At 39.8% G+C, this 22,913-nt stretch overlaps 1 protein-coding gene across 1 annotated transcript; it reads left to right on the top strand.

The window, feature by feature from the left end:
- Positions 1-750: 750 nt before the first annotated feature.
- Positions 751-21,814, top strand: LOC148402068 (ATP-binding cassette sub-family C member 4-like). The gene is made up of 31 exons (XM_088368753.1): positions 751-951; positions 4,244-4,354; positions 4,575-4,695; positions 5,212-5,436; positions 5,576-5,665; positions 6,959-7,122; positions 7,977-8,102; positions 9,476-9,725; positions 10,282-10,383; positions 13,283-13,372; positions 13,503-13,694; positions 13,972-14,066; positions 14,134-14,220; positions 14,516-14,612; positions 14,768-14,986; positions 15,388-15,525; positions 15,624-15,661; positions 15,738-15,850; positions 16,183-16,329; positions 16,471-16,550; positions 17,083-17,233; positions 17,302-17,421; positions 17,496-17,606; positions 18,410-18,510; positions 18,593-18,784; positions 18,866-19,021; positions 19,155-19,244; positions 19,341-19,513; positions 19,908-20,013; positions 20,142-20,276; positions 20,351-21,814. The coding sequence occupies exons 1-31, from the start codon at positions 785-787 to the stop codon at positions 20,366-20,368; spliced, it is 4,005 nt and encodes a 1,334-aa protein (XP_088224879.1). The 5' UTR covers positions 751-784; the 3' UTR covers positions 20,369-21,814.
- Positions 21,815-22,913: the final 1,099 nt, after the last annotated feature.

Here is a 22,913-nt window from a genome sequence, read left to right as displayed (position 1 = left end):
CTCTGTGTTAATGGCGATATAAATAAATTTAACATCATTGTAGTTCTACGTGCAACTGCAAACCAACTTTTGTGTGCGATACATTTTGATTTAATTACGTTTTTTTTAAAGTGCAGTCTTGGTGTTCAAACTGTGCATTATATTAGAGGCATATATTAAATCTTCTACATTTTAGTAATAAATTATTTGTTGTAATAATCATCATCATCCTAAATTGACATTAGGATTCCTAATCATTATCATGCTAATAATATTTATAACGATAGTGTCGTTAGCTCCATCCATGTAGTGGCGCTCTCCTATCAAAACAAACGTAGTGTGTGATATGGTCACGTGACATGTCATGTGGCCCCATGGAGGAAACTTGAACATCTGGCTTTAATCTTTTAGCAACTTGCATATACATTGTAATTCACCGTTTCACGCTTCACTGTGTACTGTCTTTGCTAATATCATAGAGTTGAAATTCAGTGGTAAACTCCGCCAAATATTTTCAAATACCGGGGTGACTAACGTAGTTATTTACAGAAGTTGCAGGCAGAAGGTGTTGCCTTCAGGTGTTTCTTCTTATGACTCGTTAAAATGAAACGCACGAGTAGCTCTGATCTATAGCTTTTGATTACAATTTAGAATGGAATATCAAACAACTAACCCAAATTAAGGTAACTGAAATCCCAATTTGTGGTGTTTTTCCCTTTTAACTGCCCTCGAATGTGTTCGGCTAAAGGAAACGACTCTAGATGCGAAGAGACCCAGCGAACAGCTGCCAAGAATTTCAATTTACATGATGTCCTCAAACTTCACATGGCTGTGGCATGCCTGGTGTTATCGCACGCTGCGGCGAGGTCACTTGCGAGTTTTGCTTCATTGGAAAATGTTTCCGGAGAACAAAAACATTGAGAAACCCAACCCTCTGGCAAATGCGGGATTCTTTTCACAGCTTTTTGTATGGTAAGTCAGCGTCCTGTCAGCGCTCGTTCGGGTTCAAGTTGTCAATGTGCCTCAGAAGTGCGTTGTCTGCTGGAGTTAATAGTGAAGATAAATTCACTTTTTATTCATGTAATACATTAATAAGTATGAGCTTGGAATTTGTATTCGTTCATCTTAACAATAACATTAATAACAAGATCAAATTAAAAATATATAATTGAAATTGTGTTTAAAATAGGTTTACTATTGTAAGAAGCAGTGACGTGCGGTGAGGGTTGGGGTTGGTGAGGCAGGCTCATTCTCGCCCCATCTTTGAGGCAAAGGTACTGTCTGCCCCAAGGCCCGTATTTTCCCGCTGAATGCAAGCACGCGCCGTTTGCACGCGCTCAGTACAATGTGTGAGTGGTGCAAACTCACACGCACGCCCTGAGAGGCACGACTTGTCACTGCCTCAGCCTCCATGATTCTCGTCTCCCGTTGTTGTTTGAACAAGAAATACAGCTATTTTGACTATGAAAATGATCCAAATGTATAGAAAACACACCAAAATTGCATTAAAAGCGTAGACCACAGGACAGCTATTATATTATGTTTTATTAGTATATTATTCCTTTTTTAACAACTTATGGTGACAGCTGAGGAGACCATGTTGAGCACTTTACCGCCCCTGGTGGCAAGGTGAGGCACTGCCTCACCTGCCTCCTATGAGCGCACGTGCCTGGTAAGAAGGGTTATGTTCGACGGTCCGACATACGCGGCCTCGAGGTTACGAACGGTGCGCAATGAACTTGCTTGCGGAGCGTTGTAAAAGGTATGAGATAATGAGAGTTGTTTTTTTTTTTTTTTTTTTTACTCATTTCAGTGCATTATTCTGTACCCCCAATTTACTCATCTCTAAACTCAGTTTCTGCAGAGATGGGAGTAAATCAAACAGAGCAATAAATTAAAAATTAGGGCTACATTTAGGAAATTGATTTAAACTCTTAAAGAGTTCAGTGGTGTCCAGAGTATGTGTTGTTTTATAGAGTTAATTATCTCGTTGGATTAACTCTGCATATATCATTTTGATCCGCCTTTGCACCTGCACTTCTCCACTGAGTCAATCAGTGTAATTTTCTCCTCCTCGCTTATCTCTGGGAAACACTGGTGTTCAAACTAGTTACTTTACGCTCACACAGCAGGGCTTGATGTCCAATTCGGATTTCCTTTCTTTTTAATCCGATTTTTTTATGTACTCGTTCACATAAATTAAATTAAAGTGATGTGACACACATGCGCATGACGTCCAATGACGCGCCCCAAAAACAGACGACGGTGTTTACGGAAGTAAATGATGTAGTGATCGATTCATCTTCTTATATCGCCATTGTAGCGAGGCGAGAGGAGGTAGAAATAATTTGGGGAGATAGGGTGACTTTCTTCGATCTCTACATTTTGTGGGTGACGTCACGTTATTGCTGGGCGTGATAAATAAAGAGTTTATCACCAGAAATGTCCAATTCATGCTTCATGTTTCAAATGAGTGAAATATTAAGACAACCACAGCTGCAGATTCACGGACAATGTCAGTAGTGTCCCGAGAACTCTCTCCCCAGTCCACGTGGAGGCTTTTGGTTACTAAGAAATAAAAAATTGGAATTGCATTCAGTCTTCTTGGGATTGATTGGAGCTGTGCCGACTCACTGTGCAAATAGGCAATCTGCAGTCAGCCCACACCGATCGTGCATTTCTTTTATTTTCCCTCTCTTCTCACTTTTTCGGTTGGAAAGGAACCCCCCCTTGCAATTCCACCAGGTAAGTGTGACTTGACTGATGTTCAAAAAATGCTGTGAAGTACTCTGTTTGCAAGACTGTTGAAATTTCAAAATGCTTGCCATTTTAGTGAGCTTATTTTATTTTATTCTATTTGGTAAGCAGTCGCAGTAAACATATTAGGACATCTTAAGACTGACCAAGTGCACCTCCGGGGCTCCCACACTGAGTTCTTGAATCATGGGTAAAGGGAGCAATATTGTAAAGTTTGATAAATATCTGGTCCTCCCATTTTTGTGTCTAGTCTTCTATATGCCACTGGTTTATTTTAATGCACTGCACAATGTTGGCTGTGGATGTGACATATAGTCATTGACTGGGTTGACCTTTGCACCCACTACTGAGTGATACGCCAGAGCGTGTCAGTCCCGCCTGCTTCCTTATATGACTTAGAGACGTTGGATCTGTCGGATTCATTTAGTTACCTTCCGCCTGTATTGATGCTGAAAAATTGTGAGAATGACTCAGATTTGTCAAAATCCGACCAAGAAAATGCTGTGCCGAGCCAAGTTGGCTGTCAACGTTGTTGCATCACTTGGAATCCCTGTATATGCGCTAGAAGTAAAAAAAAAAAAAAAAAAAAAATCCACAAAGTTTGACAGTTATAGCATATTCTGTAAAAAACTAATAAAGAAATATAAGACTGACTGCAAACAAATGCAAAACAGGCCCCGCCCATTGTGAAACAACAGCGGAATGTAACAACGCTATACGTTATGCTGATGGATCACGTTCAATCAACACAATATTTTGTTCCTGCGAATTTGTCACATCATTGTCTTCAATTTTCCCTGGTTAAACCACTGCCATGTCGTTGCTGCCTCTGATTTCTTTCCTTATAAGAACCTAAAATTTTCATCAATGAATCATTATTATCTCAACCACTGTTGACTTTACCAGTTTTTAGTTGTCATTTTTTTGTCTTTTTTCAGTAGGAGTAGGAAATGCTCTCATTTTTACTTTGCAATCTGCAACTTTAATGGAATAGCTTTCTAAGAATGACCACCTATTGCTTTTGTTTTTTAAGCATTGTAAGAAACATTTAACCTCATGTAAAGAAAATTCCTAACCAAGTAATAACTTATTAAGATAAACTGCTTGATTTCATATGTGGAGATAATGGCAGAACATTACATTGTGTTTTTCTGAATGATCCTTTTTGGTATTAAGGTCAGAGCAGATCATGCCACATTACTGACCCAGTTACCAAATAATTGTTTGCTCAGTTTTGGGACTCAGTCTATCCTGTGGTTAGCAATTCTCAGCATGGTCGCACCTGAAGCAAAGAAGCGTTAAATCCCACACTCGCACATTAAAAAGTAAGGCTTTCAATTGGTGTGCCCACATTAAGATCCACTGATCAACCACTCAACAATTCTACACACCATGCTATGCCTATTGGTGGACCTCTGTTCTCTTCCAAGTTTCTTTTGAGGATCTGGATGTAAATTAAAAAAAAAAAAAAAAAAACCCTCTTCTAATGATAATGTTTATTTTTCAGTTGGGTGAGTCCTTTGCTACACCTCGGACGCAAGCACCGACTGAAGGAAAGTGACCTCTACACAATTCTTCCTGAAGATGAATCGGAAGTACTGGGACAAGACCTCCAGAGGTATCTTTCTTCTTCATTTCATTTGAACAGCACCCGTTTAAAAGGGATAGTGCGAGTCGGAATTCAACCATACTTCTGCTATAAGGGGCCAAACTTCAATTTTGGTATGTGCTGGTTTTGTTCCCACAATTTTGACACTCTCTCTGTGACTGACCCCACTTTGTTGTGTTCCAATGTAATTTATGCCTGTACAAACCCAACGTTTTCACATGTCTTGCAGGTTCTGGGATCTTGAGGTTAAAAAGGCTACAAAACAACTACGCAAGCCCAAATTGTCCAAAGTCCTTATTAAGTGCTACGGGAAGTCCTACGCCGTCGCGGGAATCTTTGCCTTTTCCTTGGTATGCACTGATTGGCTTTATGACAGCATGAGGTGACTCAAGGTCAATGAGGAATCCTAATTTATTCATTTGCAAGTGTTGTTGTACACGTTCTTAATTTTCAAGGAGATAGTGTGGGTTTGATTTGTGGCCAGCGTTCCAATATCCAGCCACTGCTGGTCCTAAATGTGGATAAAAAAAAAAAGTGGGTTGCATAAAAAAAAAAAACTGCAACATCATACGGGTGACAGACAAGCTGAACATCACAACAACTGAAAAGTCCCTCATTGACTTCTAAGCCATCCGTAATACTATCAGCAGGCGTCCGTCTTCGAGAGCCTATTTGATAATGTCAAATTTAAATCGGCAGACCAGGCGCATATTTGCTGCTTCCAGTCCAGTGAGCAGTGAGGTACATGACATAATGGCATCCTGCTGATTTCATTTTTAGAAACACTCGAGAGCTCTTTGCTGTGCCCTACCAAAAATAAGCGAGCGACTGCTGCAAATATTAACGCGACTATTTTTCTTTTACAGGAGGCCATTAAAGTCATCCAGCCACTTCTTCTTGGTAGAATAATAATGTTCTTTGAGAATTATAATGCAGAGGACCAGAGCAGTCTTTGCATGGCCTACCTCTGCGCGGGTGCCATGTCTCTCTCCACCTTTGGTTTGACTATCCTCCAGCATCTCTACTACTATTTTGTCCAAAGAACCGGAATGAAGATGAGAGTGGCCTTGTGTCACGTAATATACTGCAAGGTCAGTAACGATGAGGCAGATGCTTTTTTTTTTTGTTCTCCTCTGATGACTGTCACTATTTGCTGCAAGATAATACAGTAGTGAAGTATTTGTTTTTACTTCCCGCCACTGATGAATGTGTCTTTGCACCTCTCCTCAGGCTCTTCGTCTCAGCAGTCAAGCAATGGGACAAACTACCACAGGCCAAATTGTTAACCTCCTTTCAAATGACATCAACCGTTTCGATGAGGTCAGGTGTGCTGCAACATTTCAAGTACCTTTTCGCGTGATTTGCAATATGCTGAAGTGTTGCTTGTTTATAAACTGTTGCTGGATTGGTGAAGGCAATTCCAATGTGCATGGCTCCTTTCGGCACCGTAGTGAACGAGGGAGAGAGAGAGGGGGAGAGAGACAGAAAGCGAGAGAGAGTCCCCCATCTCCCCACCACTTGCCCTGACGGCAGGATGTCATCCCCGTGGGTAGACCAAGCACACCTCCCAGCGTGGAGTCTCCCATTAGATGACACTGGAGGAAGACAAAATAAGATAAAAAAAAAAAAAATTGTGGCGGGACTAAAATCTAGTAGAATAAAAATAATAAATAAATAAGTAGGCCTTTATAGAACACAATAAATAGATAAATGAAGAAATAAGTGACTCTAAATGCGACTTTTTTGTCATGTCACGTGAAAACCAAGTGCATATCTGGGAGCGAGCAGGTCACTCGCTTGTACTGAGGCAGCACAGAAACCGCTTGTGCTGCAGTGTGGTTCGTTCTGGAGTTGCATGACAGAATGATACATGGTGCAAAAATAAATCTGTCTGGACTGTGCACAGCCAAATGCTGCTCTGGAAATATTTGCAAATCTTGACTTTGGCTGAACTTTTCAAAAACCTTGACCATTTTTTTGATAAGGCCAAAATCTCCGGAGACTTGTGAAGTACAGGACAAACCACAAATAAATATGAAATGTAAAATATGTGTAGACGAGGCCAATCGCACGCCCATTCACATCTGCAAAACCTCATGGCTTAGCTTCAAAAAGGTCTGCTTTGGTTAATACTAAGAAACAATTCAAATTGCCACAGATGGGCTAACAAGTAGCATCCGTGTGGTGGCGTTATAGCACTTTAAGCAGCAGATATTGGACCACAAACGGTGGTGCAACACATCTATACAGACAACATAACAATACTCAAATATTCCCTCCTGCATCAATCTCTTTAAAATGAAATATTGAAAGCGCTGCATCTAAGGGCGGGTGGATGTCATGGTCACTGATGGAATTAAATTCACATCTCAAGGCACCACTCTACTGAAAAAAATGCAGATTGGTTAAAATTTGCTACATTTATATGTTCACCCCTGGATTATTATATGAAGTGTATCCTTTGGCCTATAATTCTATGCAGGATATATGCTATCGTGTTACCCTGAAGTAGTACGGATTGTTCGGTATGCTATTGCCATGCGTGTTTAAACTTGGTCGTAATAGCCTTCGAGCATTTCGTGGTTTCATTGCATGCTTGTCATTTTTGTGCAGATTACGCTGAATCTGCACTACTTGTGGGTGGGACCGCTACAAGCAATTGTGGTCATCATTTTCCTCTGGTACGAAATTGGTCCCTCATGTCTCACAGGGGTGGCTGTCCTCCTTCTCATGTTGCCTGTGCAAACATGGTTTGGAAAGCTTTTTGGAATCTTCAGGTGAGTAGGCTTACAAAGACGTGACTTTAGAATGCATATAAATTACTAGTTCTTGCCTCCTTTCAATTGTGCTGCTCTTTCTGGTGAAAAATATTAGTCATTTTCACAAACAAAAAGAATAGGTGAATATTCTTAAATTGTCTGTCTGCACGTGTTGCTCCTCCATTTGTGTTCAATTAAAAATTCAAATTTGCTGCAACAGTGATGTTTGTTACCCCGTCTTTGACATTTAGTGTTTTTTTCATTAATATTACGATAAATAGACTTTGTTTAAAAATGTGGTTTTAAACACATCCAAATTCTCTTTGTGTTTAGTTTGAGTGTCGACTTCACCTGGTAGTGGCAATAAACAACTTAAATCCTCTTTATCGGATAATTGTTCACTATTTACCCAACAGCTGCTTGTTGTGAAGTGACTTGAGTTTACTGCCACCATACCGAGCTCATATCAAAAAACAAATGGCAGAATGTACATTTCGTGAAAGAACATGTAAATGGGGCCAGTAAAGCAGTACTGTATTTTCCCCAAAGACAGTAAGTTCCACCCTGAACTTGTGTAATTTCCGAGTTTACTCCAATAAATTGCAATTAACTCTTGTTACTTACCTTGGAAAATTTCTAACATAAAAAAAAAAAAAATCCAACCCTGCAGGTAAGTAATGCTAGAACTAACTTAATTTAATGCCCAGACCATGTTCTGAAATGCTGCAAAAATATGTCCTCCAAAAAAAATTCTTTTGGGATCTTAAGACCAGGGCATACTTTGAGAATAATTGTCAAAAGCCCTTTGAGACTGCTTGTGATTTAAGGCTATAGTACGAATAAACTTGACTTGACTTGACTTTTTTTTGCAGGAGCAAAACAGCGGTCCTAACCGACAGTCGAATCCGCATCATGAATGAAGTGGTGTCTGGCATCCGAATCATCAAGATGTATGCTTGGGAAGGCCCCTTCTCAGCTCTAGTCACACAGTCCAGAAGGTAAACACAAGAGAGCTCTTTTTTTTTGCTTGGTGCATTTTTCTTTCTTGGTTTGCCAATTGTGTCTCTATTAGTGTGGTGAACCTAAAATAATGAGGTCAAACATGTAAGAGTCAGCCTTTCTTTTTTTTTTTTTTTTCCAGGCTATTAGTTCCCATGAGACCTCACGTACAAGCTTTGGAATTTGTTTGTTTAATGCAATTTAATGACCGTGTCTCATTAGATTTGGCATGACTTCCAGTCCGTTGATGTTGCTAAATATTCAGGGTTGAACAAGTAGCTGACTACAACCATATCTCTAGGACGATGGTTCGATCTCTAGTCAAGCTCTCAAGCGAGACCTTGAATCCAAGTCCACTTATCAGCCACCATGTAATTCCTACTCTGTCAAGGTCTCATAGAAGTAAGTGGGTTTAAATGCTGAGTGAGTCATGAGGCATGGTCAACAAGGCCTGTTGATATCATGCCAGTCAAGTTTTTTACTGATAGTGAAGCGAATCAGCATAGATTTTCTGCCACTTAGACTCAAATGAGAAACAAGAGACCCAGTGTGCTGGTCGCAAGCTGTTGATTGCCACTTCCGGTTGAAGTTTACTGTTGAAAAAATGTGAAACAAAAAGAATTAAACAAGTGTTCCACTTGAAAATACTTTTCAAATTGTCTTTTGTTGGAGAAATGCACACCTCTAATACAGGTCTACATATCATACATTTCATGATAAAATGAATATCTAGCCGACTTAGTCAAAAGTGCTTTGATACATTAGCGGATTTATGCGTACCAGCCAGTGAGTGTTAACCAGTAATAATCTTCTTGGCTGTGTACTTTGTTCCATGATAGCGTACCCTTTTGTTCTGGTGCTTTGTTAACCAGTGTCTAGACTTGAAAGGGGATTTGAAACATTTGAACTGATCTGGTTTGCCGCTGATAAATGATGCATGTGCTATCTATTGTTTCCTTGCAGGTTGCAGATTGCACCTGGCCCTTTGAGATAGTGCGTCTTTGCATGAGCTCTCTGTACAGTCACAAAAATTTAACTGAAGAGATAACATTCTCACTCTTGCTATTGAGTATGAAATAAATTGCACGTGGAGTCAATGCCGAGAGGCAAGCGTTCACATCCAAACGTTTGTCATTCTTTTGACATGTGTATATGTGACCCTCAACGGGTTCAAATTGATAAATTGATGACCTTGTTTTGTCATCACAAATATTTCAATTCACAAAAACTGACTTTTTTGGAAAGTTGTATATATAAAAAACAAAATAGAAAAGCTTTCTGTCTCTCTCACTGTCTTTATTCATCCATATTATTCACTCTGGTAAAAAAAAAAAGATCAGCTTCAAACATGTATGTTTGTTCTTATCTTCAGAAAGGAAATAAACCAGATCATGAAGAGCTCCTACCTGCGAGGACTCAATATGGCGTCGTTCTTCGCCAGCAGTAAGATCGTGGTGTTTGTCACCTTCGTGGTGTACGTGCTGCTGGGCAATGGCATCAGCGCCAGCCGAGTCTTTGTCACTGTTGCCCTGTACGGAACCATCAAGCTCACCGTAACGCTGTTCTTCCCGCTGGCCGTGGAAAAACTGTCTGAGACCATTGTCAGTATTCACAGGATCAAGGTAACACTCATCACTATACATTGTCAACCTTTCCTTGAAAATGTTTGTCACAGTCACACACACACACTCAGTGATGGCAAATATCGTGTACACACTTCGTTACCACTGAACTTAAGTAGATTTATTTTATTTTATTTTTTTTTTTACTTTCTGTACTTGAATAATATTTCTGATGACATTTTACTTTTACTCTGCATTTGAAAACAGATTTCTGTTCTTTCTACTCCTTATCATGTAAAAATAGCTTTTCAGCTTTTGAGAAAGAAAGAAAGAAAGAAAGAAAGAAAGAAAGAAAGAAAGAAAGAAAGAAGAGAGAGGGGGGGGAAGAAACCCAGATACAGTTGAGCCCATACTTTTTTATGTTTTGAGAACATCAATTCAGTTGTATTTAACTTTTATAAGAACAATGTGCATTTGCCGGTACTCGATACGTGTTCAAGTATTTTTGATGTTATACTCGGTGAAAAAAAGTGCGGTATTTTATACTGTATATATTCTGTCAAACTTGTTATTTTAGCATGTGCAAAAGGATCATTGTTGTTTGTAACCCACCTAGAATTTTCTCCTGCTGGATGAAATGAACAGACGGAAACTGACACTGGAGGAAAAGAACCCAAACACCGTCGAGATGACGAAGTTGACATGCTACTGGGATAAGGTCAGATCATTCTTCTCTGTGTGCACAGTGTAACCTATAAGACACGTCAAACAATTTAAAATTCAACCCAAAACGTTTGTCATTTTATCATGAGAATCAAGATCAGTGAGCATGAAAGGATTATCTCCACTATGTTTTTTCTCTGGCTTATTGTGAATTCATACATCATACTTGCAGATTTTTTGAACACGTTTTTATTTTTCAAATCCCCTTGTGACAAGAAAAGTACAAGTGAACATCTGTCGAATGTTTGCGACCTTGAATGAAACCTGACGAGAAGGCAGCAATCACTACCTTCAGAAACACAAATGTCTACCTAGGATAAAGGCGTTCAGCAAAAAAAATGTCTGAATATTTTCATATTCCACCAAAAACATCACTTCATCAATATTTAAGAATACATGTGACTATAATGTGTGAACTTGTGGAACTTTATGTCTTCTGCTATCCATTCGAGGAAATTTCTTGGAATGCTCATCTGAAATATTACATAGTACTCTTTAGCCCGTTATGTCTTCTGCTAACCTCTCGAGGAAATTCCGTGAAATGCTCATCTGAAGTATTAGGTAGTAATCTTTAACCAAAGGTGGCCTCTCTGGTGTTACGGGTCAAAGAAGACAAACTATAGTTAAGTGAATCATTTACAAGCTGTGGGTTGTTCTGTAGATTCACTGTTTCTCAATTTGTTCCATCACACGCAGTCACATGCGACGGTCTCTCAGTGCACATGTCTTCATTGTCTCTCTATGCGATTGAGGTGTCAGTTCAGGACAGTGGCCAAGGAGTTTCCCCCCCCGCTCTTACTGTAGCTACAGTAGTGGTATTTTTTTGCAGCGTGTGCATTGTCAATCACTGATAGCCTGTTCAAACGTCCACAAGAACTACAATTTGGTCTGATTTGAATTGAATTATTGATTTTCTTAATAACAATAATAATGATAATGATAATAATATACCAATCTGGACAGACTGAAGCACAGATGTCAAACTCAAGGCCCGGGGGCGGGATACGGCCCGCCACATCATTTTATGTGGCCCGCGAAGACAAATTGTGCATCAAATTCGTGTGTCATTACTAGAATTGCAAATTGTCTTCACTTTTAAAAATATCTTTTTGACCAGTTTTTACTAGTGTGATTTGAAAACGAGTTATTTGTCAGTTTATTTTGTAGCTTTTACTGTATATAATATGAGGTGCTGATACATTTATTTGGGTTGACAGTCATAATGGCCCTCCGAAAGCAACTATGACTACAATGCGGCCCGCGAAAAAAAATTATTTCACCCCTGGACTAAAGAATTAAGAGTGTACAAAGAAAATTATTTCTTGACATCATCAACAAAACAGTCCCCTCCCTTGTCAAGATAGATTTTTCTCAGAAATCTGACTACCCAACCCACATGAGCACATTATAATCTTGACACACTTTTTTATTCTTAAAGTGCAAACAGCTTGCATTTGCTCAGATTTAACTGCCTGTTGCTAATAGGCTACTTCGTTGAAATCTGTTATGGGCATAAACGGTGTCTCGTGTTCTCGCCTGTTCCGTCTGAGGTCAAGGCGAAGTTGTGGTTATCATGTTTGTAGGACAGTGTTAGAAGATTTCCAATGCATAATGACCAAGTTACAAAATGGCCATATGGTAGTTAAAAATTGTTTTGTGCGTTTACAACAGTTTCAAATGTACATATAGCAACACTAATATCCTGTAGCAACTTTCACTTTTTGTAGCCACCTGCAAGCATGTAGCATGCTAGTAATCCTGCCTGTATTTGAGCAGTCTTGGTAGAGTTCATCCCAATATTTTTGCTTTCCTGGCATAGACCATTTAAAAAAAATCTTTACAATAATATGCGGTCCAAAAGAGCCCTGAGCAACTTTGACTAGCATCTTTATGACTCGACAGCAAGTGGCAAAATGGCGCCCCCAGCAATAGATTCAAACAGGTGGATTCTTATGCTTCATTCAAAAGCAACCTTACCAGAATGACAACTTTACCCATTTGTGTATCATAATCTACACTTCTCCAATCTTAACTGAATTTCTTCACTATGAATATGTTCAAACCATGAAGTGATATTAATCAGGCTTGAAGCTGTCAAAAAAAAGGTTCAAACCTTTAGAACCTAGACTAATATTATGATTTAAAAAAATATACATTATAAATGTCAAGTTTTTCCCATTACAGTATTAACAGTCAAATATGTCACGCCAATAAAGACTGCCTATACTTATTATTGTATCGTATGTATGTAAAATCTATGTAAAGTTTGTGAAGTCTAGAAAAAAAATGTTTAGGTAAAAACAATTATGTCGAGTGAAATCCAGTATGACTTTTCTTCTATATACTATATATATATATATATATATATATATATATAAACATTTTAAAGTAAAAAAGGCTGTCTTGATGAAAATCCCATCCTTAAACATTACCGTTGAAATGCACTTCCATTAAAGTATTGGAAAAACTGGTTGTCATTTTAATGTTGAGGGGAATTGTTGACGTCTGTAACTAATGAAGTAACTTGTATACGGGTTTAGTTACTTTTAAAATCAAGTAATCAGTTAAGTAACAAAGTTACTTTTTCAAAATATTGGTACACTCCTGATAGTCCTCTTCGCCATTATTCATTCTTTACAAGACGTATGTGAAAAGAGTAGAGCCGCATGATGAACCCAAGACCTGCCTCCAGTCACACATTAACTTATTACAGCAGTCGTTTGAGCCTGTGTCTATACTTTTGAACTTGTGCGGATTAGGAAATAAATCAATTGAATTTAAACTTGTACTCCCAATTCTTTTTTGAAATCATTTAAGCTCTACATTGCATACTCATTTCATCTATAATGAATGTTCACACACATTTAATCACAACTATATCTTATTCTTTTCAGCTTCTGGATTCACCGTCTCTGCAGAACATCTCCCTCACGGTGAAGTCACATCAGCTCCTGGCTGTGATAGGACCAGTGGGGTCTGGGAAGGTGAGCTTAAAGCTTGTTCAATAATTGTCAGCGGGACTCTGTGTGTGTTCCACAGTGCTACGTTTTTAGCAAATTGATGCATCTCAAAAAAACAATGCCTAACGTCGATTTGATTCATCTATACCGCCAGTCTTCACTGCTCAGTGCCATCTTGGGGGAGTTGTCCCACGACAATGGAACCATGACAGTGAGAGGTCAACTGAGCTACGCATCCCAACAGCCTTGGGTTTTCCCGGGGACCATTCGCAGTAACATCCTGTTCGGGAGAAGCCTGGATCCCATGAAGTATGAGCGCGTGCTGAAGGCCTGCGCTCTCAAGAAGGTGAGTCGGCATTGGAAGGGCTGAGGTTAAAGATCTTCGTTGGAAAAAAAACGACTGTTCCTCATCTGGAATTTTCTTTATATTGCACAAACGACAGCTGATATGCTCTTCAATCGTCAAACACTTTTTTTTTTTCGTTATGAATCAATCAAATATTTATATCAATATAGTTTGGATTGCAATTCATTGTGAATGCATTTTGATTATATCTCTTTGAGGCATCACATCCATGGCCTTACACCGCAGATTGTGTTGTGTTCATTTTATTGGAGCGCAGGACCTGCAGCTGCTCCCGGATGGAGACCTGAGCCAAATTGGAGACAAGGGAGGCACCCTCAGCGGGGGCCAGAAGGCTCGCATCAATCTGGCCAGGTGGGAAGATGTGCATTTGCTTTCATACTTTGTGAGAATAATTGTGTTCACATGTATGTGTTCTCAGAGCGGTGTATGAGGAAGCAGATATCTACCTATTAGATGATCCTCTGAGTGCTGTGGATGCCGAAGTTGGAAAATATCTCTTTGAAGCGTGAGTGTGCATCATACATTATGGGTTACTCCAAAATTTGAGCACAATTTAAAACCCATTAAACGCTTAAAAATCTGCGTCATAGGGAAGGTGTGAAATAGGGTTCGACCGATTAATCGTGACCAAATTAATCGGGTCATTATAGTCCTTCAAGCATTGGCCAGAATCATCGGTCAAATGGACGATGATTGCCAATTTGTTTTTATTTTTATGTTGTCTAATCATTTACAGCACTTTGTTGACATGGCTTTCAAAGACCTTTTGAAGTGTGAGTGGTTTTGTCACAATTCATTAGGTGCATCTGTGGCCTGCTGAAGAACAAGTGTCGCATCCTGGTTACTCACCAGCTTCACAATCTGTGGACAGTTGATCAGATAGTGGTGATCAAAGAGGTTGGTATCACAATTTTGTCTGTCATGGTTGCTTCGGGATGGCGTACTACCCGCTCACTGTGAGCTCTGACCAAGCTTAAATTCAAAACTGATTCAATGAAAATGTATTGCACGTAGCTACTGACTGATTTTGCTTATTCTTTATGTACTTTAAGGGTCGTATCATGGCCAAGGGAACGTACAGCGAGTTGCAGAGCTCCGGCCTTGATGTTGGCTTTCTGCTCAAAACCCAGGAAGAGCAGGAATATCCATATCTGTCAGCCAACTCTGACAAGGAGTCACTCTCGAGCAGGAAGACAAATCACTCGAACAGTTCACTCTACGCGCACAGCACCCTCCTGCCACCGGAGGGCATTGCTCCTGACCTGCTTCCTGTAAGTAGCAGAATTCCATATATTGCTTATATCCAGGCAACATAGTTGCCTATTTGCAGATTTTCTTTAAGTTTGGAATTAATGAGGTTAAGACATTTGGCTTCAAAAAGTGGGCAGTCAAAAGCTGTTGGTAACTTTCTCCTTTGTTTTAATGTGACTGAGTTGCCTGTGCAAAGCGGTGTACAATTGTTTATGGACAAGAGCAAAGAGAAGCAGATCACCTCCTGAGAAATGGCAAAAACAAGTCTGTTTTCAAGTTCCTACTTAAAACGTTGGTGACAGTGCTCGTATTATTTTGTTTGTGCTCGCTATTTAAAATAGTATTCTAGCTAATCCTATTTCCTCATGCCAACAATTTTTTCATTTAATTCTAATATTTTTATTATTGACTTTTTCTACAGGTCGAGAGTGCACATGCTGCTGAAGAGGAGTCTCGTGCTGAAGGAAATGTCAGGCGGGATGTTTATGTCAAGTACTTTACTGCCCACTGTCACCCTCTGATCTTATTGGCTATTCTGGTGCTCAGTGTCATCGCTGAGGTGAGTCAGAACTACTTTGGTCATACAAAGGATACAGTGAATAAATTGAATGTATTGTTGCACAGCTAATGTACTGTACACATTGTTGTTCTTTTTAGGCTGCATACATTCTGCAGGACTGGTGGCTGGTCTTCTGGTAAGTCAGTGGCCTGGCACCTACACACACAAACTAAATCTCATATGTTACCTTGTGCTGATATTGTTGTCGACAGGGCCAAAGATGGGCTCAATAACACCGACATAGTTGTGACTGTTGCAAAAAGCACCAATGAGAATGGCTTACACCAAGGCAACATTCTGCTATTTTATCTCGGCATTTATTCCGGTGAGTTCAAAATTTCTTGCTTTGTCTTTTTGTTCGGGATACTGTCTCCAATTTTACATGTTTTGCAAGTTTGTAGACGAATTGTTCCCTGTAATTTGTTTCCTAGGAATCGTTTGTCTGCACTCTTAAGTTTGGCTGTATTTCACAGGAGAAGATAATAACGGGAACTACTTGCAACACTTGTCAATCATTTTGAGAATGTGGAAATAGAGCTGTGTGATGTAAAAATGTCTGCTGCAAGATTTGACTCTCTATCACTAGTATTGTTATCATGATGTGCGAATTTTTAGCCGACAGTAACACAACCTTGGTCATCTTCCTGTCTTGGGCAGGTTTGACTGCAGCCGCCGTGATTTTGGGTTATGCCAGGAGCTTAGTGATCTTCCACGGGTTAGTGAGATCCACTCAGACGTTGCACAACCGCATGTTCAAGGCTGTCCTCCGCACCCCAGTCCGCTTCTTTGACGTCAACCCCATAGGTGAAAATTGGAAATGTAATCTTTCGAAGGGAAGCGGGTCACATGTGGCCTGTTGACAGTTCATCTAAGACTCAGAATGATGATGGCGCTGTTTCAGCTCTGAGCTGATCCAAACATTTGCTTGTTTTCCCTGCATGCTAGGAAGAATCCTCAACCGCTTTTCCAAAGATATCAGCCAGATGGACTCCATGTTACCACTCACCTTTGTTGACTTCTATCAAGTGAGGAGTTATCTGGTTAGACTAGTGTTTCCCAACCTTTACTGAGCCATATGTTTTAATATAAAATGCTCAGGGCACACCACCAAGTATAGCAGATGAAATCTTGAAACGCTTATTATGAAAAAATGTCCCACTATGCCTGAACTATACATCGCTGGCATGGATACATCATCACAGATGCATCATTAAAAAGTAAAAGATAATAATAATATCGGCCAACAATTTTTTGCATTTTTTTTTAGCCAAGTAAACTTTTCCAGATTGTTTGCGCTGATTTTCGAATTGCCCTCGTTTCATCTCTAGCACATCCATTTTCTAACACAATATAATGCAATATAATGCTAAAAAAAAAAAGAAAAATAAAGCTAAGGACATTTTTTAAATCAGCATAAAAAATGTGTCAAAGGTCACATAAAGCCACCTGTGTACTAATTTGAGAGGCACAGTGGTTGGGAATCACTTGGCTTAGGCTGAGGTAAAAAATATTGATGTAGTAGTTTGATGGGGGAAAAAAAAACCTTTCCTTTCGCAGCTTTTCTTGCAGAACCTGGGCGTTCTGGCTGTGGCAGCTTCCATCATCCCCCTCCTCCTGGTCTCCCTTGCCCCCCTGCTCTTCACCTTCCTCTACCTGCGGCGTTACTATCTTTCCACGTCACGGGATATCAAACGTCTGGAATCCACAAGTACGTCAGGCTTTAAAGCGGTTTGTAAACCGTGCCGGTTCCGTAACATGCTCCGTCTTCCCTTGCAGCACGCAGTCCAGTCTTCTCCCATCTTTCATCATCCCTCCAGGGACTGTGCAGCATTCGAGCACTCGGAGGAGAGGAGAGGTTGACAAAAGCCTTTGACTCACACCAGGATCGACACTCAGGTTTTTCTCTTGCGTGCTCCTTTTTGTTGCATGATACGTAGACGGTGTTTTCAATGAAGTGTCGTTGATTGCAGAAGCGTGGTTTCTTTTCCTCATGACCTCCCGCTGGTTTGCCCTGCGACTGGACAGCATTTGCTCAGTCTTCATCACCATAGCAACGTTTGGGTGCATTTTACTCCGAGATGGTGAGAATGTTCAAACATTGTATTCTATGGTCAGTGTTAAGCGTTGAGTACAGTGGTGCCTTGAGATACAAATCCCCCTATTGTTTTGATTTGACTTGAGAGCAAAACATTTGAGATCAGAGCCATGTGGGGACAGTGGATGCAAATGACTTAACAACAAAAGTAGTTTGGAAAATAGTCAACAATTATTCAAAAAAGTCTTCATGCTGTTAAGTGCTGCTCCAAGTTGAGGTTTACGCTCAAGCTAAACATAAAGCAAAAAGAATTGCGCATTTCATATTTAATACATCCACGTTCCTTTGCCCAAAATGTCTGCTTAGCTTAATGCTAAAAAACAATGCAAAATCACACAAACAAATTGCATCTATTTTTTTACAACACTAAAAACGCTGTGTCAAATGTGCATGCCATCTAGTGGTGAACTAATAGAATGCAACAACCTCAGTTTGAAGCGCTTCCATTTTGAAGCACACGCTCTACCCTCAGAGAGCCCATACTTTGCAAGCCATATCACCAATTTCTGCAGCTCAGGTGCCATCAAAATGTTATCACAAAGTTGCTAAATTGATCTCCTTTGGGTATCTGTAGCAGAAAGATGGAAGAGAGACTTGTCAGCCTCCTGTAAGGTGAGGCGTGCCCTATGTAAAATAATTAGGGATTGCTCGACCTACCGATGGAAAAGTGTACGTGTATATGGGATGAAACATATTGCTGAAATGACTAGTGGACTTTTAAAATGAATCAATCTTGATCAATCAAAAACTCCTACTGAGTCACTTACAGTAGCTGTGTTTTTTTGTCAGGCTTGGAGGCCGGCGAAGTGGGCCTTGTGCTGACATACGCTGTGACGCTGGTTGGAAACTTCCAGTGGACCGTGAGGCAAAGTGCAGAGTTAGAGAACATGGTATATGCTACCCAGCATGTAACTCCATTGTCCTCATACGGTCAATGCAAATGATTTAACATCACATGCCAATTGTCCTCAGATGACATCAGTAGAGAGGGTGGTGGAGTACACTGAGTTAAAGAGTGAAGCCCCCTGGGTAACCCGCACGCGGCCTCCTCTCGATTGGCCCAGCCGAGGCCAGGTTACCTTTGACCGGGTGCATTTGTCGTATAGCGTCGACAGCCCTCTTATCCTCAAGGACATCAACGCCATCTTCTGCCCTAACGAGAAGGTGAGACAAATCTCCCAAAGAGTCAATTCCATTGAGACCCCAAGAGGAAAGGTTACCCAGTAAGAGTGTTCCATTGTTCAGGTGGGCGTTGTGGGTCGGACAGGAGCCGGGAAAAGCTCTTTGGTGGCGGCGCTCTTTCGCCTGGCGGAGCCACAAGGGAACATCTACATTGATGGCGTGTTGACCTCTGAGTTGGGCTTGCATGACTTGCGACAAAAGATGTCCATCATACCTCAGGTAGTTGACAGAAGACACCTGACGTGCAAATATATATATTTTCAGTAAAAATCAATCTTTTCATTATGAGCTTACATTGACACGATATAAAAATTGAAATGGTGGGTTTTTTTTGGTGGTCTTTGTAAACCAGGACCCGGTGCTTTTTACTGATACTGTGAGGAAGAACCTGGATCCCTTTAACCAGCATACAGATGGTGACCTGTGGAAGGCTCTGGAGCAGGCAAATATCCATCTTGTCCTCTGTAGATGCTGACTGTCTTTCATATAAACACTCACAAACTCACTTTTTCTGACCATGTCCTGGCATCATCGACAGGTCCAGCTAAAGTGCATGGTGGAAGAACTTCCCACAAAGTTGGAGACGGTTCTGGCTGAGTGTGGCTACAACTTCAGCGTAGGTCAGAGGCAGCTGGTGTGCCTGGCCAGAGCCATCCTGAGGAAAAACCGTATTCTCGTCATTGACGAGGCCACCGCCAATGTGGACCCCAGGTGCCGGAGAGGAACCGGTTGTGGTTACCCAAACCACATTAGGAAATAAAAAATTCAAATAATTACATGAAAAATAAAATAATAAAAACATCACTGATTTCATGATAGGTAATGCAGTTGACTCTCACCTGGTCATTAAAAAATGAGGTAAAAATTTAAATGCAGCAATTTGGGGTAAAAAAAAAAAAAAGTGTTTTCGTGAACACTTGAAGATAAGTCAAACTGTTGCGTAACTTAGTTGAAGTAGATGAAAAAACCTTTCATGCTTCATTTTTTTATTTTTGCATCAACTCAACCTAGAACACCAAAACATTTATGTATTGTATCATAATTCTGATATTGTTTATTGTTATGCAGATTAATTTGATGCCTATGTTTGTTATCAATGTTGCAGGACCGACGAGCTGATCCAACTAACTATCCGACGAGAGTTCAAAGACTGCACCGTGTTCACCATTGCTCACCGACTCAACACCATCATCGACAGCGATCGCATCTTGGTGAGCATCCAACTAATCAGTCGAGACGGACTTCTTGCTACGTAGAAAAAAAGCATACTTTGACTTTGACTAGTCGTAGCTAATCAATTGGAGCGCGAGATGACCACACCCGTGTTTCCGTCTTGCAGGTGCTGGATGAGGGTAGAATACAAGAGTTGGATCGCCCTTTTCAACTTCTTCAGAACAAAGATGGTGCTCTGTACAGGTTGGTCCAGCAGTTGGGCCCGGCTGAGGCTGAAGCTTTATTGGAGGCAGCTAAACAGGTGAAGTGAGGTGTACCATGTGACACATCTGGAGCACCATTGTGTTCTAAACGTTTTGTGTGGGTCACATGCAGGCAACAAAGACGACCTGACTGGGCAAAGCTGAGGGAACAGCAATCAGTCAAAATTGCTGATGCAAGCAGAAACACTGAATGAAGTTTGTTGGGGTTTAAGGACATTCAAGAGGTGATCTTTAAAATCCAGAGTTTTTTTTGTTTTTTGTTTTTAGTTGAAAATGTTTGAAAAAGTCACTTTGTGGTCAATTTCTCTGTTATATTACTTAGCTTGTTCCAAGGTTTGAACAAATATCACTCCATCTAGATAAATGGAACAGATGTTTAAAGGACAATCACAACAGCAAGAAATAATAATCATTAGCTCTTAAATTGTGTTAAACAAACCTTGTTTGATACATGTTGATTGATCGATTGTATCTAAAGTGCATAAAACTTGGTGCACTGCTTTAGCTTGTACTTGTACTTAAAATGAAGACAAGCCTTGCTGTCAAGCTCTGCATTTTCCTTTATAATCTGCAACATGTAAGAGCGGTCAATGACCTGGACTACTGAGAATCTACACTGAAATATCACCTTGAACTTTTGGAAGGACCCCCGTGTGAAAAATGTCAGGGAACCTTGCAGACAAGAAACCACAGATGAGATGCGAACCGAACAGACTAATATCTTACCTTGCAAGTCCTCAAAGCAGTGAATAAACATCACTGTTGGCACATTTACAGTAACTGAGGTGGTCAACCAGAAGAGCTACTACTCCAACAAGAAGAGTGAGGAGCGAAAAACATGAAAACTCCCAGTGGTAGGCTCTAATCAACTGTAATGACAATCACAGTCCCAGAACAAGATGACTTCCTTGCAGTAAACCAAAGAAACGACGCATAAAGAACATTTCTATTGCTTGGATTAATAGCTCAGAGCTGATTGCCCAAATGTATTGCAACCAAATATTTGATACCGTCCATACCTTTGAGGAAAGGCTGATGATGGAGATTTGACTTCCAGTCCATCCCAAGTCAGTGACTTTCTGCCACCGGAACTACCCTGGCACTTTATTGTTTACAAATCTTCTGTTGGTTAAACCATTAACTTCCGCGTCTCATTCCTGTTCAATTTTTTTTTTTGGGGGGGGGGGGGGTATTAAATAGGTGTCAGTTTTTGAAATGGCCAAAGTTTTGATGAATTTCTTTTAAACCAACCGCCATCTCAAAACTGACCAATTGCTTAATTGTCTGGATTGGCAGTCGTTCATGTCAACTCAATGCGTTGATAGCGACTAGTATAGATGATTGACTGTTGCTGGGGGGAGGTCCCTGGTAGCATTCCTCCCTGCAGTAGCAACAACACACATAGTTTAAAGTTACCGGCTCATAGACTTTAAGGCAGATTTGCTAACCACATACGTCAACCACGCCAGGAAATTTGCAGACAGTCCCTCACCTGACAAATATCCAACATCATGTGAACTGTAACCACCATACGCAAGACAAATATTGACAGTGATATTTAAAAAAAAAACAATAACACACAAATATTAACATAGTTACCTATTTCTAAGAATGCTGTGATTATCACAGAGGACTTAACTGAGTCGATTGCTAGCTCTGCTGTACACTGTTTTTGTTGTTGTTTTTTTAAATTTATGGTGATGCATTTTTATAAATCAAACATTTCTTGTTTTCACATCTTGCTTTTATTTTGTGATTTTTTTAACTTCATGAGCTATTTTGTAATTTTAATGTTTTCATTCACCCTACTTTTATGTCAGGATTTTGTGTTGATTTTCACATTTTCACTTGTTCTTAATCACTCTTCCTTTACCTCTGTAAAGCACTTTGGACCTGCTATGTTTTGTATAAATGGTGCTATACAAAAACAGTTGCCTTGTATCAAAATCATAAACTTTTTTGTCTTTGTCAAACATACAGTATATGTCAATGGCATGTATCATAATAAATTAAAGTACAATATACTAAAATAAAATATATAATACAGAAATACAAATAAAAATTGTTTTTCATACATGTATTTGTTAACAAACAAGACAAATAGCATTTCTATTTTTCATAAATCGAAGGGTTTTTGAAAAAGAAACAAACTATGAAAATTGAAGCGAAAGAGAGAAAAAAGAAATTTGGTTTCATCTTCAATACTTTGCATTTTTATTTAACCGCTGAGATGGATAAAATTGCTTAATTCATTTTACTTAAATCTAATATTATTCAGAATACCATGTTTTACATTAATAAAGCCACATTGAACATATTCTAAAGGAAAAAAAATTACTTGACTTTTAAAACTAGAAGCCCAACTGAACGCTGTAAAATGATATAAAATGCTGAAAAGTAAAGTTTAAGACTAAGGGAACCAGAATGTAAGTATGAAATGGGGAATTTTATTTTGAACGTTTGGGAATTTGCGTAACGTGAACAGTTCCTGAGAAGTCCCGAATGACTTGAATATATTGAAGTCAGAATCATTTAAATGGGTCAAAATATGTGGAAGGAGAATGAAATACTATATTTGCTGAGTGTAAGAAGTGAATCGATGGAGAAATATGGAAGGAATTGATAAAGGTAAGTTGAAGTTAGAATGGTTTGAATTGGTCAAGAAATATGGAAGG

The sequence above is a fragment of the Syngnathus floridae genome, chromosome 2 (assembly GCF_059516105.1).
Source record: "Syngnathus floridae isolate MCC-2025c chromosome 2, RoL_Sflo_1.0, whole genome shotgun sequence".
Lineage (NCBI taxonomy): Eukaryota > Metazoa > Chordata > Actinopteri > Syngnathiformes > Syngnathidae > Syngnathus > Syngnathus floridae.
Note: the sequence above shows the minus strand (reverse complement) of the source record. Positions and strands in the feature narration are given on the sequence as shown.